Source organism: Drosophila willistoni (genome assembly GCF_018902025.1).
Source record: "Drosophila willistoni isolate 14030-0811.24 chromosome XL unlocalized genomic scaffold, UCI_dwil_1.1 Seg142, whole genome shotgun sequence".
NCBI classification, from domain to species: Eukaryota; Metazoa; Arthropoda; class Insecta; order Diptera; family Drosophilidae; genus Drosophila; species Drosophila willistoni.
The window spans coordinates 2,999,273-3,016,708 of record NW_025814053.1 but is presented as its reverse complement, the minus strand read 5'-3'; the positions used below and the strand labels follow the sequence as shown (position 1 = coordinate 3,016,708).

General features: G+C 38.3%; 2 protein-coding genes across 2 annotated transcripts; both read left to right on the top strand.

The window, feature by feature from the left end:
- The first annotated feature begins 94 nt into the window (after positions 1-94).
- On the top strand, positions 95-2,992 carry LOC6652836 (vacuolar protein sorting-associated protein 4). Its single transcript, XM_002075402.4, has 5 exons — positions 95-236; positions 903-1,051; positions 1,123-1,984; positions 2,056-2,284; positions 2,358-2,992. The coding sequence occupies exons 2-5, from the start codon at positions 916-918 to the stop codon at positions 2,457-2,459; spliced, it is 1,329 nt and encodes a 442-aa protein (XP_002075438.1). The 5' UTR covers positions 95-236; positions 903-915; the 3' UTR covers positions 2,460-2,992.
- Positions 2,993-5,144: 2,152 nt separating this feature from the next.
- On the top strand, positions 5,145-17,112 carry LOC6652835. Its single transcript, XM_002075401.4, has 6 exons — positions 5,145-5,227; positions 11,125-11,899; positions 13,969-14,537; positions 14,599-15,058; positions 15,131-15,530; positions 15,592-17,112. Exons 2-6 carry the CDS (start codon positions 11,824-11,826, stop codon positions 16,976-16,978), a joined length of 2,892 nt encoding a protein of 963 aa, XP_002075437.2. The 5' UTR covers positions 5,145-5,227; positions 11,125-11,823; the 3' UTR covers positions 16,979-17,112.
- The last annotated feature ends 324 nt before the right edge of the window (positions 17,113-17,436 follow it).

The window sequence follows — 17,436 nt, the reverse complement described above, 5'->3', positions numbered from 1 at the left end:
GTGTTGAAAATGTCGATTACGATAGGTTTGCTCCGCCAACGTCGATAACTTTGCTCTGATAATGTCGATAACGATATTCTAGTCGATGCGGCATCGATGATTCTGCAGCCCTGCAACTAACAAAAGTAGTAAACTCTTTTTTTGTTGTTTTACATCGCAGTTGCAAATAATATTTAGTAATTCCTTGGGGCTGTTCCAAATTTAAGCCAGGGACAATTCATATCTACGAAATCCAAGTGAGTTTCAACAAAAATACGATAACAATAAGAGTAAGAAAAAACGTCATCCAAGTTGTTTTTGTCTCTGGCCTGGCCCCTTATTAGTCATAGACGCAACACCAAAAAAAAAAAAACAAGAAAAAACAACAACGACGAAAATGAAATGAAAATTCGATACAAACCATTCAATTCCTTGGTAAAGAAGAATTGTTCCGAGTTAAACAAATATTTCATTCCATTAAAACGAAATACCGGAAGAACTAATATCGACATACCAAAAAGAAAACAAATCCATGATTTTTTTGGGGGCAAATTGATTAAAGAGGAGGATGCTGGGAAGGCGTTAACAATTCGATGAAGTAAATGTTTGATAGACAATAAGATGTTACCCCCAATACCCATCCGGCATTAAGGATCGTTCTAAGCACTGACGCATTTCCATGGCTTCGTGATGACGCATAGTTAACGGATAGCCGATCGGTAAACGAAGAACCTAGAAATTATCGGATTTAGTTAAGGATTATTTGCTATATTGGATTCAGAGCTATAACTACTTTGTATTTGAATCCTTTCCCGTCAGATCTTGAAGCCTCGCCGATCTCTTAATCCTGCTGCATGACAACATTGAAACACTTTATACTTACTTTTCTGTTTTGATACGTCCTTGACGTTTTTTTTCTTTAGCATCAAAGTCACCATGGCATCCGGCACTACCCTACAGAAGGCCATTGATCTGGTGACAAAGGCCACGGAAGAGGATCGTAATAAGAATTATGCCGAGGCCTTGCGGCTGTATGAGCATGGCGTTGAGTATTTTCTTCATACTATTAAGTGTAAGTGAATATAAAAAGCCTTAATTTATCATTGATTATCTTATTCGTTTGCCATCCACATACAAATTTAGATGAAGCTCAGGGTGAGAAGGCCAAAGATTCTATACGGGCAAAATGTCTGCAGTATTTAGATCGCGCCGAGAAACTCAAGGAATACTTGAAGAAGGGCAAAAAGAAACCGCTCAAAGAGGGCGGCGAGTCCACATCGAAGGATGATAAGGATAAGAAATCTGATAGTGACGATGATGATGGCGATGATCCTGAAAAGAAGAAATTGCAAAGCAAACTGGCGGATGCAATTGTCATAGAGAAACCGAAAGTGCAATGGTCCGATGTGGCTGGCTTGGATGCTGCCAAGGAGGCCCTCAAAGAGGCAGTTATATTGCCGATTAAATTTCCACAGCTCTTCACCGGTAAAAGAATACCATGGAAGGGTATATTGCTATTTGGACCACCCGGTACGGGTAAATCCTATCTGGCCAAGGCTGTGGCCACGGAAGCGAATCGCTCGACATTTTTCTCAGTATCCAGTTCGGATTTGATGTCTAAATGGCTGGGCGAGTCCGAGAAATTGGTTAAGAATCTCTTTGAGCTGGCTCGCCAGCATAAGCCATCGATTATATTCATTGATGAAATCGATTCCATGTGCTCAGCCCGATCGGACAATGAGAACGACAGCGTGCGACGCATTAAAACCGAGTTTCTTGTGCAAATGCAAGGAGTGGGCAATGATACGGATGGTATCCTAGTATTGGGAGCCACCAATATACCCTGGGTATTGGATTCTGCTATTCGGAGACGTTTCGAGAAGCGTATATACATTCCTTTGCCGGAGGCTCATGCCCGATTGGTTATGTTTAAAATACATTTGGGTAATACTACACACGTGCTGACCGAACAGGATCTTAAAGAACTGGCCGGCAAGACCGAGGGGTGAGAACAACCATCTCAATTGCAGTGAATAAAATCTCAATATTGTCATTGTCTCTCTCGTCGATGATTAGATACTCTGGCGCAGATATATCCATTGTGGTGCGCGATGCCCTCATGGAGCCCGTACGAAAGGTACAAACAGCAACCCATTTCAAGCGGGTTACGGGTCCCAGTCCCACAAATAAGGATGAAACTGTCAATGACCTTTTGGTCCCATGTTCGCCAGGCGATGATGGAGCCGTTGAAATGAATTGGATGGATGTGCCCAGCGATAAACTGTTTGAACCCCCTGTGACTATGGTATGTATTAATAGAAGATAGTGATTAGTTTTGTAGCTCTTAAAATATCTAACTCTAATTTATTTCGTTGCAGCGCGATATGCTGAAGTCCTTGTCGCGCACGAAACCCACTGTCAACGAGGAAGACTTGAGCAAGCTGCGTAAATTCACAGAGGACTTTGGGCAGGAGGGTTAAAGAGCCGGTCCGCAAGTCTGCACCACCTGCTGCACCATTTGCTAATTCTAATTGTTGCCTATTGCATAAATTAAAAAGAAACATACGTTTTCTTCTCTCTGGCTCTTCTTTTATTTGTAACTCTTTTTTTAATGTTTTACATAGGATTCAATTATATATATATATATACAAACATACATATATGCGTACATTGATGGCGAACAAAACGGAAAAATTGTTATTCAAATTTTGTCGTGCGAGTGTGAGAGAAATGCGGATTTGTTGTAATCATATAAAGTCTTATGTATTTTTGTACTTTTAATGTTAAGAAGGAAAAGGATGAAGAAGAAATGAAATGAACCGATCACGTGGGCATATTCTGGAAACTTTGTGCCCACATAATGCCACAGCCAAGTCAACCTCTCCATAAACCTAAAGTTAAATCAAGGAACAGCCATCATCTTCAGCAAAATGTAAAAGCAACTAAATCTAATTATTTAAAAATGTAATGTATTAAAATAATAAACGAAATCGTGTCTATGTATTGAATCAAATCTTATATAAATGTATGTATATATATATATGTAAATAGTCCATATATGTATATACATATATCTACTCAATTGACAATTTGTTTTAATGGAACACAATAAATAATCTGAATGTTTTGGCTTTGTGATAGAGAGAAAAAATATAATATATCTACTAAATAATATGTTTAAACCAAACACCCTTCTTTCGTTTTAAATATCACACAGACAAATAAGTAATTGGACTCTTATTTTACTAGTGTGTAAAATGCAATCTTCGCTTTTCTAGCATCTATTTATATATCAAGTTTTGAAAAAGATTAGATTTTAAACAAGGCTGCTTATTAGAAGTGCCTTTGAATAAATGAATAAACTTAGCTGCAGTTTGCTTCGAATGGAAATAAAACTTCGCATTAAAAGCTAAGAACTCTCTCCACTAGGCCATAGAGATTTTGTGGTCGGTAAAGCCAAAGCAGTGCAAGCAGTTTTCATGCTTTTAAAAGCTGTGGAGTTTTTTTACCAATTATTAAAATGTCTGTCTCACACACAATTCTGTAGAAAATAGTGATTGGATAAAAAAAATTCTAATTCTCCGAGAGGATGGAAATAATTTCCTCTTCCTGATTACTTCGTTTAACATTGTAACATTAATTCTTGGTTTCTCTCGCAAACTTATTAAACATATAAAAAAAAAACAAACTCTTCGTATCTTGAAGAAGGTCTAGAATTTTTGTTTCGGTATTTCCTTAAATGCCTAAGCAACTTGTGTATTAATTATGCTTTGCACGAACCTTTACTCTTGATGACAATTAGCTCTACCGTGGGATCCATAAAGCATTATTTTGCATACTTTCCCATAAAAAAAAGGTTTTATCTGTGAACTTTTTATTCTCTGTCCATTGTTTAAGAGGTGGTCTAAGCACATTGCACTCCTTACGTTCTAAATTCTATCTTTCTTTGCGTTCTGTACATTTCAACAACTTTATACTAGCATCTAAAGGGGTATAAATATGGGAAATAACTTTCAAAACTCTTCCAAAAAAGTGAATTTTAATTTGTATTGTCAATAAGATAATTTGATTTCATAGCTTATATAGTTCTTAACACTATGATTTGAATAACGAATAAAAAATTATAACTTTCAAAAACGGAGAGACATTGTTTACTGATATGTTTACTTTATAATGAAATCAAGAAACCGAAATTTATTTTCCTGTTGAATTGAAGAAGTTTAATTGCACTTAAGCATAAATCTGTAATCCCCCCCCCCCCCCCCCCCCCCCCCAAAAAAAAAGGAGGAAATTAAATAATAAATAATGAATAACATTATGTATGTATGCAGTTACACGACTGGAACCTGCTCAGGGAGACGTTCCCTGAACTGGAGCATGACAAAGATTGCAATCTCACTTGTTAACTGGGCCAATTTAGAACTTTCTGTTTGACCCAATGCTGCGAATGCCTTCAGCAATTTGAAATCGCCCAAATCGGTTTGCTTCACAGACTGTTCGTAGGGACAGTTTCTTCGCATTCAAGTCTAGTTTGTTATTTTTCGGGCAGCGCCGCGGCTTTTTGCAATTCAACGTGCGCCGCATAATGAACGATCTGGCAGCTCTACGTGCTCAACTGCTTTAAAGCAGGCCCGCATTGATTTGACGAAACAGAGTAGTAGAATCAACTTTTAATATTTAAATTATATGAGCCTTTAAACAAATTGATAAAATACAACAAATATTTTAATAAGTTTGAAAACTATTTAAATTATTCGAATAAATTGTATTGCCAGTGTACGACATAGGTGTACAAAAATTTGATGAATATAGTCAATTAAATATTTCAATAATCATGTCATTTTATGGCATTATTTAGTTTGTTTCGGTGTGGGCCCAAGCCCTTCAGGCCCTCGCGAAACGCCCCTGTTGGTGCCCCAATCGAGTTGTTGTCTTACCTCCACTTAAATTTCAGTTTCAGTTGTTATTCAGGTGCGGTGGCTAGCGGTTCGGTTCAGTTCGTTTCGCTGCAACTCATTTCGTTCCATTTCCTTTCGTCAACCAGTCGTGTTATTGTTGTTGCTCAGCGTGAATAGTTTTTTTTTTGTTTTGCCGTTACGTGAATGCATCAAAACCAAAACAAAACCAAAAAAAAAACACAAATTTTAAGGTTTTTTTAGTTTTTCTCTTTGCGCAACTTATGAGTAAGAGAGAGAGAGAGAGAGAGGAAGAGATAACAAGCGAAAAGCAATAACAAACGGTATAAAAAGTGCGTATATTAATTGTGATTTCTTCTTCTCTATAAAGTTTTTTTTTTTTTTTTTAATTTTTTTGCATTTATTAATGGGCTTGGGCCCTCTAAGTCAACCTTTTTTCTTCTGCACTTTTTGCTTTTTTTGTTGTTGTTGTATTTTTTGTTTACTGTGTGCTTTGTTGTTGTTGTTGCTGCTGTTGCCGCCGAAGCGCAACTTTCACGAGCTTCAAGTGAAACTGTGAGCCGGGTCCGAAATAAAAAAGTGGGAGAAGAGTAGCAAAGAAGCCGCCGCCAACGTACAAACTATACATCCATACATATGTACATAAGTATATACCTATACATATTTGTATATATATTCATGCATTTGAATTGTGTGTTTGTAAAGCCAATCGAGAAGTTAGTTTATAGGGCAACGTTTGCCATGCCAAACCTATATGAACCTATATGCTATATGAACACTGCTGTCCCTTTGTTGTCACCAGGCTAACAAATCCTGCACAGCCATGGATCGAATGATTTTTAATAAATTGGAATATAGATATACATATGTATAATGCATAATTACACTCTAATGGACCTTTTCGTGTTATATATATGTGTACATATATGTCTATGACTGTAGATGCTGGAAATCTTTTCTAGCTTCACTATTAACTTCAAATCGAAGTATTACTTATGGTATGGACTTATGTTTCAGATGTTGAGACATTTCGGGGGACCCCCTTCGACAACTAATATATTTTATTTAGATTATTTTAAATCTTGAGACGTGATAAGACCTTCAATTTTTTCTTTATAATGCATTTGACTGGCAAGTTTGTCGCCTAAGTCTTTTGATTTTTCTTTTCATATGAAAAATCAAAACTCTACACACACACACACACACACACAAAATAAAATAATTTTTTTTTTAGAAAAAATCATGCTGACATTGACACGAATTGTAGACACCAGCAGCAACAAAAACAACAACAACAACAACTACATGTTGTAGTTTAAAGTTGACTTTTATGACGAAAATCATCACATATAGCTATATATATTTATTTGTGTATGTATATACACATGCATAAGCGCATTCTCGTGTATATGTGTGTGTGTGTGTGTGTGTTGTTTGTATATATTGATCAAGCTCTTTCAATTAAAGTGCATAAAATTCCTTCAATGCCATTCATACCATAGCCTAATCAACAACAGCAACAACCACTAACCGTAATAAATTAACCATTTCAATTTGGTAAAACACTTTGTAACAAAATTGATTTATTTCGAAATACCCTCGACAATGGCTAAAAGCATATTGCCTTTAAAACTATTCAAATGTTATACGGTGCGGATAGGTGAGATTCAAATTTCATCTGAATTTGATTTTTTTGGTCTTAAATGACTGCTAGATGCAATCAGTTAAATCTCTTCAAAAGGCATACAATCTGCATATATTGGCGAACTAAAAATAAATCCCCTCCCTCGAAGTCCGTTTGCCATCAAGTGTGTCTACTTTTTATTTCAGCAGGTGCAGTAGTTCATTAACATATTACCCCAACTAAGTATATCATAACAATTAGGCAGACCATTCGTTGTAAATTGAATGGACTTTCAATTCAAATTACATATTAACGTAAACTCCAGCAATAAACGAGGTTAATAAACTGCAAAACTGTTGACTTCACTTGAAAGATACATTTATTCAGCTATACACAATATTTAAAGTTAAAAATTCACTTATGAAATGGATATTATTTCAATAATATTACCTACATTTGGCTGTCTTCTTGAGAATTAATTCTATTGCTCTAGGAACTGGGTCAATATGTTTCATAAGGCAAAAGAGCTAAATGTGTTTGTGTGTGTGTGTGTCTTAAATGGCTGAAGCTGAATAGGTCAAAGCTCTAGTTATTTCCGCTCTGCTCATATAACATTATTGGTGAACCATTAAAATTGCGTACTATGAGACTGCAAGTACCGGCTTTAAGATACCCTGTGCCCTCAACGGTTATATTAGGTCATTTGAAATTCTTAGTCATACATACATATGACTATAACCAAGGCAGAATTTGTATGACGATGGCATTTGAATTGGGGGCGAAACACTTGTAATTAGAAAGCAAATAAACTCAATAAAAAGATTGTCATAGATTCTAATTCTTATAGGAGAAAGCAGTAGAGATCAATTAATAATCAATCATAAATATTTACTCTTTATTCAGGTAAATTCCAACCAACCTTGTTGACTAAAACAAATCCAATGAAAAGGAACATTTTGAGTCCGTGCTTATATTTTTTATATGTATATACCTTTTGAACCTTTTTGTGTATAGGGTATGAAAACTGGTAAGTTAATGCTGATGAATGAACTGTTCGTTTGTTAGGTACTTCATTCCATTGCATGAAAATGGTCATGTTGTTGTTGTTGTTGTAATTGTAATTGTATGTACTAGTAGTTGTTGCTGTTGTTGCTGCACTTTACCGTTTGACTTGGGTTTCATGACAAATGATTTATGGTTAATTTATTTATGGTTTCTTGTTTCTGTTATTAGCCAATGCAATGCATTGGCTATGAGTTCTTGTGAAAGAGAAGCACAACATAAAAACGGGCCAAAAAACAACAACAACAAAACCTATAAAAATGTAATAAAAGCAACTAATTTCAGATGGTACCATAAAACAAAAGTCATAAAAACTATACACACAGTGTATGGCAATAATAAGTGCGACTAACTTGAAACCAAAATGATAGAGCTAATTTGGGCTTGTGTTGAAAATTCTATACTCTACATAAGATAATTTTGTGGAATGAAAAATAAATTTAGAAGACTTAAATTGGTGAGAAAAGTTCTATTTCACTAGCTTGAATTTTTATAATTTTAGATTATTTCTTTTGATCTCTGATTTCTGATTCATTGCAAATATCATTCTCATATGCCGAAAGCAAAAAATCTTGGGACCGCAGGATATTAGTATCCCGGATGCGTGAGCGCTTTCAGCCCATGGATTTGATATACATATATCTAGCGCACTAGATATACATATGTACGTCCACGATGGCATATACCCATTTTCTTTTAGGGTATACACACACACACACACTCACATACACAAAAGAAGAAGAAAAACAGCGGAAATTTTATGCACTGATGCCTCTTTTTTCCAGCTGTTTGTTGCTTCCTCCCTTTATTTTGTTTTTATTTATTATTTTTTTTGATTTTCTGCTGCTCGTTTTTCGTAACGGAAAACAGGAAACTAGCTTGTGGCGAAAATTAGCTAAGGAAATTTGAGTATTTTGTTGGACAACAACATTTTTTATGGCTACAGCTATTAAACAATAATAAAAAAAACAACATTTGGCAAGTACATAAAATCAATCGAAATTGAATTTATGGTCACCGCCTGGTGCTAAGTGTTAGTAAAACAAAATGGAAAACATTTGACGAATTTGTATGATTGTCTGTCTGTCGCCCTGACAAATCAATCAGCAACATTCATTAAAATGCAGCAATTTGCTTACAAAATATATATATTTAAAGTGAGAGACAAAGGCTTTCGATTTATTGTTTGATTTATTGCTATAGAGGAACACCGCGAATACCTTTCTCCTTCGTATCTCGATTTTTTTCCTAGTATTCTTTCATCCCGGAATTAGTAGTAAGTGTGTAAGTAAAAAACTATAATCAAGTACAAGTGATTAAAACGAAGAATCCGCGCGAAGATATTGGCAACCGCCAATTGTTGACGCTGCCCAAGTTTTCCGCCCTCCCACGAACAGATTGGTTTGTTGTTCGTTTAGCAATGTCTTTTGTCTATCACATTTCTTCATTCAACTAATACGTTTAGTTGGTTTAGTTGATTGGCTGGCTAACTGGCTACCTGGGTAGATGTTGTTGGTTGGAAAACTCTCTGGCACACATCATTTGCGCTTTTCCTTGGCATGGTTTGGTTTTTTTTTTTTACCTCATCCTCCTCCACTCCACTCGGCTCGAGACGTGACCGCTTTGCCAATTCTCGACTCACTTTTCCTCAGATGCTAGACACCTTCTCTGCCAACTCCAACACCAACAGCAACTTCAACTTCAACTGCGATTTCAGCATTTAATGAGCTTAAATTAGCAGCCGCCAAATGCGAAAATAAGCAATCTGAAAGCCAAGCAACCAAATTGGGTTAATCTATTTGAAAGTGGTTAAGTCTTGGAATTGTGGCATAGAAACTGGAACTAACCCGCAGAAGAAGAAACAGAATGAGAAGTAGACGCTCTTGTCGCTAAAGCCGCAGTCACCTCTGTTGCTTTAGAAGCATTTTGTTAAAAGTTAAGATAACTTTCCATTTTCTTTCTCTTTGCCGCTTTCATTGTCATTGTCAAAGTGTTAGAAGTGATGATTATGATGATGATGATCCGATGTTGAGATGATGGACAAGAAGTCAACTCAAAGGGCCCTTAATTGATGTCTTCCCTTTTTCTTTTTTTGAACTTACTTTTCTGTCATCGAGTGTTCATAGAAGTGAAGAATGAAAATGTCTTTTCGTGGGAATTCCCACGCCAGATACCTTAATAATCCGACACATACAACAGAGAGAAAGAGAGAGAGAGAGAGTGAGAGAAATGGAGAAGACAGCTAATGTTAAAGTAATCTTTTGCAAAAATTGCCAATTGATTAACCACAGGCCAAATTAAATTCTATTTAATGTGCTGTCTCCGTTCTTTTCTTAGTTCGTTCTCACTCACTCCCACTCTCTCTTGGCCCATCAGCATCTCAGACCAGCTTTAGATTATTTAACATCGGCTGACAACACAATTTACCACTTTGTGCATTCATTTCATTTGGATCTTGTCTAATACTCAATAACCCAACCATCTAACACTTTGCTAATTAAAAAATCACACATAAAGTCTTGCGAAACGAAAGTGAATCAACAAATGCAACGAACAAAAAATTGACAAACAAATAAAACGAAAAAGAGGGCCCCAATAACAACAACCACAGCAATTTGTTAATCAATAAGAAAACAGACACATCATACATAGTATGATATGATGGTATATCAGTTTATGATACTTTTCACTTTCGTTTGTCAATCCTAAGAAATTTTTGCAGCTTTAATGAAAGCAAAATGGTGACAAAGGGTTATGACTGTTTGATGGTTTGTAGTTGATTTGACTCTGACCCAAATGGAGGGTGGATGGATCCAAATGTTCGGAAATTGGCACATATTCGGCAATTTGGGACTATACCGAAGAACTAAAAGAGGGGAGAGTATTATTATTAGTAGGAAATTAACTGAATTGCGAATAAAACACGTAAGAAGTCAAGACTAGATTTGATTTGGATAAACCTGTGTTTTGCTTATCTGCTGAACTTGCCAATGACCAAAGTAAAAGTAAATGAGTGACTTTATTTCCCACATTCTGTAATGATTAAAAAGAAAAAAAGGAGTTTATCCTTCAAGAAAATAGATACTTATGACAAACAAAAATCTCGCACATTTTTCCTAGTGCAATTCGGATGGTCGAAGAACCTCGTAGTTAAAAATTATTGTAATTGACCTTAATTAGACTCTTAGACGGGGCCTATAAGATTTTAGTATAACAATTGTTATTTATACTCGTAACAATTTCCGAATCATTTTGTTTTTGTGAGCCCATTTTGAAGACGTCAGTGATAAAGGTCAATGGCCAGCTCTAGCCTAGACTTAGACTTGTCTAACTAACTAATGCAATATCCTGTTTTTAAGCCAGTTTAAATGTGTGTAACCGGCTTATTATACAATATGTGCTTGGCGTTTTCAAATGGCAATTGACATGCATACCCTATACTACATAGATATATATTTATATACCATAATATGCTATAGTATGTGATGTGATGCTAAATGTATGTATGATGTATATAACTAAAATATATGGTTGTAATTGCAGATCTGGTCTGAAGAGACCCAACCGTCAATCAAAATGCTATAAGCAAACATGTCACAAATCGGAGTTGGTCTATGGAGAAAGCCACGCCAGAGACTATGGTGATGATTATGACGTTCGTCGTGATGATGAGGTTGGCAATGATGACTTTTCATGCTGCTGGAGATGCCACATAATTCAATCAAAGCATATAGCCAACGCCTAGACGGAGTCACAGTCCAAGTCAAAGTCAGTCAGTGAGTCAGTCAGCGACTGAAGGCAAAGTTATAGTCCAGGAACCAGTCACGACCGTCAAGCCACTTGCCATTGGCCATCGTTGTCTCCACACTAGCGGTTATAGCGTTTCAGCGCTTTGGCCTCATCGTCTGTGCCAAGTGAAAGTGAATTTGTTTATTGTGTGTGGTTTTTGCTCGCATAACCAAACAGACACTAAAAACCAACAAAAACCCCCACATCCCCTTTACCCACCACCCAACACACCACAAGAAAAACAAAAAACAAAATAAAAGAAGAAACAAAACGAACATTTCAACAAACAGAAACAAATCAATGCTTCCCAGATCCCATTTTAATCTTAAATATTAAACAGAAACAAGAGCAAAAAACAAAAATTTAAAAAAGAGATCCGAAGTAATCAAACAAAACATAAGAAACGAGACAACAAGCAAATCCTACCAAAGTGAATCCAACAAAGAGAAGGCAATGATGATGATGCTACTCATATTTTTGCCCTTCTTTGTCTCCTCAAGTCTCTGTCATCAGCAGTCATCTAGCAATAGTAAGTATACGTCTAGTGAACCTGCCTTTCATTAACTAAATTAATTAATTAGTTCATTTATTTGTTTTGCTGTTTTGCTGAGAGCATGAGAAGGCTTTCAAATTTATTTTTCACAAGTGACAACAATTTTAATCTCAAATCATGATGATGATGATAATGATGTTAATAGTAAGTGGCACTGTGAGTGGGTGGAGACGAATGAGAGAGAGCGAGACAGAGAGATAGAGAGACAATGGAAGTTTCCGCTTTTAGTGTTTAATGTGTTTTATTTTTCTTTCTTCTTTCTTTTTTTATGTTTTTTGATTTTTTTGTTTTTTGATGGTCTATTGCTTTTGCCATTGAACAGCGATGATTATCATGAAGAGCAATTTAAACAAATTGCGTAAATTGCAAATTGTTGACTACATTGAAGGTGATATACATTGACTTTGGTTTAGGAATGTAAGTGTTGGGAATATAATGAGCTGCTTATTTGTTTTAGGGGAAAGTGCTGACGATTATTATCAGCAATCTTTTCCGCTGACTCCAAGTAAGAACTATTTTTTAACGATTGAAAATTATTTTTCAAGGTAGAATCGTAAAGTCGAAAAAGTCTTCGCAGTGATCCAAAATACATTATCAGTGTACCTACTTACCTTTTCTAGCAAGACTAAATTTTTCTTCAGTATTTAAGTAAATGTTATTTTTGTTTTATTTTGACCTTTTTATTTTTCTTACAATGAAAAATTTAATGAATTGTAATTCATTCCCTTCTAGTTACAAGTGAAAAAGCATAAAATATACTCAGAATAGAAAAAATATACTTAGAATATAATGAAAGGTGCTTTAAGGGTCCAGACCGCTTGGACCATCTGCCAGGATCCGCTCCTGTTTAGGATTAAAACTAGTCGGCGTTACAAGGCGACAAAAAGAGTAATTTTAGATTATTTGATTTGCAATTAAGAAACTTTTCATAGATCTTGAGACAAATTTCTCGGAAGCGGAGAAATATATTAGCTCTTGTGCCTCCATTGCCATGAAAAATGATTATATGCTTAGTTCGAGTGCTAAATAATCGATTTTGGTTTACTTATTTGAATTAATCTCACTTTTTTACTTTGAAAATTAATACTTGTCTAGGGTAGATAATGGAATTTTTGTATAACGTGTATCCCCTCCAAATGAGTTTAGGGTTACGTATTAACAGGGAATTACAATAGCTTAGTAAAGCGCTTTGTCTTTCCTTCTCCCTATTCGCCTCCCTATTCCTCTGCCGTTTGTTTGTTTACATTGTGCACACCTTTTGCTAAATTGCAGTTGGATAATGTGTAAAAGATATAATGATACAAGTGAGTTTAGACTCACTTTTGCCCTGTCATCCGAGCGTAAATCATTATTTGTCACTTTGGTTCCATCATGGTTGAGGGTTTTCTGCATCTTTTTTTGTTTTTGGTTACATCATCAATGGTAAAGCCAATGAGGGCCATGATTTTAGATCTTCTTTGCCAATGTGTTGGACTAGAGCCAGTCAATCTGTCAAATTGTTGAATAATTTGCATTCCTTCCGTAGTTGCTTATAAGGTGGCCACGTGATTAACCAAAATCCGTATATGCATCTACGTACTTTTGCCTTAAAGAGCACTAGACTCGCTGTGTGTGGCGGCAGCTTAATATGACCAGAAAGAGGGAGGGAGAGACTTTTAGTTTTTGGGCTGGGTTGGGGCTATTTAAAAACTCAAATCACGCCTCGACAATTTATCAATCCGACCAGAGTCGATTAAGTCATACGCAGCGAAAAGCCAAAGCTAGAGCTAACAAATGTGTTGAAGCAAAATTAAAACCATGAGGTTAATTCCTTCAATTCAAAAGCAATGGATATCATTATAAGATTGAAACGTCAAATAGCAATAGAGGGCGCCAGGTTTGTTCTCCCTCTCCATCCACAAGATTATCGGGATAGTCGTTAAAATTGTCAATAAAATATTTGGTTGAAACGTGATCCGCATTGAAGTTATGGCAAATTAATGACGAATCGATCATTTGCTTTACTCACATCTATCTAACCAAATATCTATCTGATCATCTCATAGACCTCGCCCAGGATGTATTGACGTCTTCTGGTATGGCATTTGCCAACTATACGGAACTATCGCGTGCTGTGCGTGCCTCTCTGCTGGAGCACGAACAGCGTCAACGTCTGCGTCAGCGGCGGAGCAAGAGAGCCGCGGTGAAACGGGTTTGCTATGGCGAACTTGGCTGCTTTGAGGATTCGGGACCCTTTGCCTATCTTGAAATGCTGCCCTCAGCACCCGAGGAGATCAACACAAAGTTCTATTTCTATTCCACCCGCCAGCGTTCCGATCGGCCACTGATGGAGTTGTCGTTCCTCAATATGACAGCGGCATTCGGTGGCAAATCGAAGCGTGACCTAAATGAAATGAACGAGGCACAGTCATCGGCGGGCCTAAATGCATCGAGCAGTAGCAACTTCAGTTCCACCACGGAAAAGCCTTCCTCTGGCAGCCAAAAGAAAGCGATGCCCTCAATTGCTGATCTAGAGGGTTTCGATGAGCTATCCGTACGTGTCATTGTCCATGGCTTTGGTTCCGCTTGCCCCCATGTGTGGATCTACGAGATGAAGACGGCCCTAATGGCTGTGGTGGGTAAACAAAAGATTCCACTTTTTACCATGATTTCAAATCTCTGTAATTTCTGTGCAGGAGGATTGCATTGTGATTTGTGTGGACTGGGAGAATGGAGCCAGCTTTCCCAATTATGTGAGAGCGGCGGCCAATACCCGCCTGGTGGGTAAACAATTGGCGATGCTTCTTCAGAATCTCCAACAACACAAGGGTCTCAATCTGAAGCGGACTCATCTGATTGGCTTTAGCCTAGGTGCCCATGTCTCTGGTTTCGCTGGTGCCGAATTGCCTGGCTTGTCTCGCATTACTGGCCTAGATCCAGCTGGTCCCCTATTCGAGGCTCAACATCCCAAGGTTCGTCTGGACAGTCAAGATGCTGAGTTTGTCGATGTGATTCACTCGAATGGTGAGAATCTCATATTGGGTGGCCTGGGCTCATGGCAGCCAATGGGTCATGTGGACTACTATCCAAATGGCGGACGTGTGCAGACAGGCTGTTCGAATCTCTTTGTTGGAGCTGTGACGGATTTCATTTGGTGTGAGTTCTTCATAGAGCCAAAACTCGACAAGTTTTTGAATAACTCTCGATCTCTAATATTTCTTCATACAGCCGCCCAGGCAGCCGAGGATGAAGAGGGACGCTCCTTGTGCAATCATCGTAGAGCCTACAAGTTCTTTATTGATTCGGTGGCACCTCGCTGCATGTTTCCCGCCTTTCCCTGTGCCAGCTATGATGATTTCCTAAAGGGCAAATGTTTTCCATGTGCCCAAGACGATGAGGATCTGGCCGAGGGTGTTCCGCGGTGTGGCAATATGGGCTACTATGCCGATCGATCCACAGGACGGGGCCAACTCTATTTGTTGACCCGCGAAGAGGAGCCCTTCTGTGCCCATCAGTTTCAATTGCAGATATTCAATTCCTTCAACGACTTGCCCTTGCGCACAATTGGACGCCTGGAAGCCATATTAGAGGGCGATGGCGGTCTCAATGAGACCTTTGAAATATCAGAGTAAGTGACTTTGATCAGGATTAACAGTATTGAGTTGATTGTTGTGTTGATGTTTTAACAGAAAAGACGACTCGGAGTTCTTTGCCGGTGATATTGTGTCCAAGATCATAGTACCGCATCCCGCCTTAGGGTTTCCCACGACTCTGAGTTTGCTGTACAAGTCGTACAGTGGATGGCTGAGCAAGGGTTTGCCCCATTGGGATATCGATAAGGTGGTACTTACGGATAGCTTTGGCCGGAGTCATTCACTGTGTCGTCCATCAACTAAGCTTAGCAGTGGCAATCCCGTACGTATGCCCCTTCAGGCCGGCAACTGTGAATTGGACAATCAAGAGGATTATGGATCCTATACAACATTGGCAACACCATCGGTTGTCACCAACGGCGCAAGCAATTCCCCCACAGACATACCCGACTCAAGTGTCCAGGAATCTGGTTTAAGTGTGTCGTCCTCAGTCGATGGAGTCGAGAGTGCCAAGCAAAGTAAGGACATCTTTAATCTGGGAACCAGTTTCAAATTGGGTCGAAATCAGACCTATGCCTTGGGTCATTCAGCTGCATTGCCTTGGCAGCCCATTTTAGTCGGCAATTCGCTGGACAATGAGACTTCCGATGCGGCGGCAAGCGAAACGAGTCGCAGTTTCCCCGATGCCTCCTCTGAGATAGTGGAGCCTGTTCTAAAGGATCGCAAAATGGCTGTCAACCGGGGGCGTAATCTGCAGGACTCGACCACAGAGGAGATTGTGGAACCCGTTCTGAAAGCTACCACACCAAGGGTTAAACAAGGCAAAGATCTGGACTTGAGCGAAATAGACTTAACAGACAGTAGCAGCACCACCACCAACACAGCCGATTCCTCCACAGTTGGTAGTTTACCCAAAATGATGGCCCAAATGGGCCAGAACCGGCCCGGTCACACTCCCGCGAATCCTTCAACCGATGAGGCACAAACCGTGCAGCTTTTGCCCTTCCGTTTGGGCGAGCTGCTACAAAAAGCGGAACGTTACGCCCGTGAAACCTTGCTGCCATTGATCTCTGTCCAGGCTCCGCGATTTTTCGGTTTCAATGTCACAGCCCAAGATCGCGGAGAGTCCCGCAAGCCTCGTTATATCCCACGCTACGAGGAAGCAGCCTTCCTTAATACCAGTATCAAGACCCGAGCGGGTAGAAAACCATCAAAGGCACAGCAACGTAATCTTCTTCGACTCCTACGTGGTCGTTCGGCCCAAAGGCGTATAGCGCCAGCTGATCCAGCTGGTACTGATTCCGCTCCTGCAGCGAATGAGCCACAGCAGGAGGTCACCTACTATACAAATCAACTGATTACAGAGTCACGGTCCATGCGGCCAGAGGTACCAGAATATCAAGCCGTTTTCATTGATCTGCCGACGTATAGACCAAAGGTGAAGGCCGCAACAGGACGTCGTAGAGCCAGAAATCTATCTTGAAATTTGAAATTAAAAATCTATTAAAAATAACTAACTAAATACGAGGAAGAACACAATGTGATATGACAATCTGGCAACAACCGCACAAGCATTCAGCACCAAAAAACAAAAAAACAAACAGGTGGAGCACCAAACCCCCTTTCCCACACTTCTTCATATTCTCACCTTCCTACTTTCCTCGCCCTCCCTCATTTTAAGCTCGGCGAAGCTTTGTAAATATTTCCAATCTATCTAAAACCCACAAAAACAAAAATTAATAAATAAAAAAAAAACACAAAGAAGAGAAAAACAACAAATGGAATTTCTAAAATTCGGACAAAACAAAAAATACATTTTGCTGTTGACAGATTTTTAATAAGTTAAGCTATTTAGTTGATAAGTTTATTAAATGAGAAAAATAAAATAAATTAATTGACAAAAACTAATAAATAACTCTCCATCATTCATTTTTATTGCCA

Coding starts and splice junctions, on each gene's coding strand:
- LOC6652836 (XM_002075402.4), top strand. CDS start 916: ATGGCATCCGGCACTACCCTACAGAAGGCCATTGATCTGGTGACAAAG. Junction 1,052..1,122: donor TTTTCTTCATACTATTAAGT/GTAAGTGAATAT, acceptor ATACAAATTTAG/ATGAAGCTCAGGGTGAGAAG. Junction 1,985..2,055: donor CTGGCCGGCAAGACCGAGGG/GTGAGAACAACC, acceptor GTCGATGATTAG/ATACTCTGGCGCAGATATAT.
- LOC6652835 (XM_002075401.4), top strand. CDS start 11,824: ATGATGATGATGCTACTCATATTTTTGCCCTTCTTTGTCTCCTCAAGT. Junction 11,900..13,968: donor TCAGCAGTCATCTAGCAATA/GTAAGTATACGT, acceptor ATCATCTCATAG/ACCTCGCCCAGGATGTATTG. Junction 15,059..15,130: donor TGTGACGGATTTCATTTGGT/GTGAGTTCTTCA, acceptor TTCTTCATACAG/CCGCCCAGGCAGCCGAGGAT.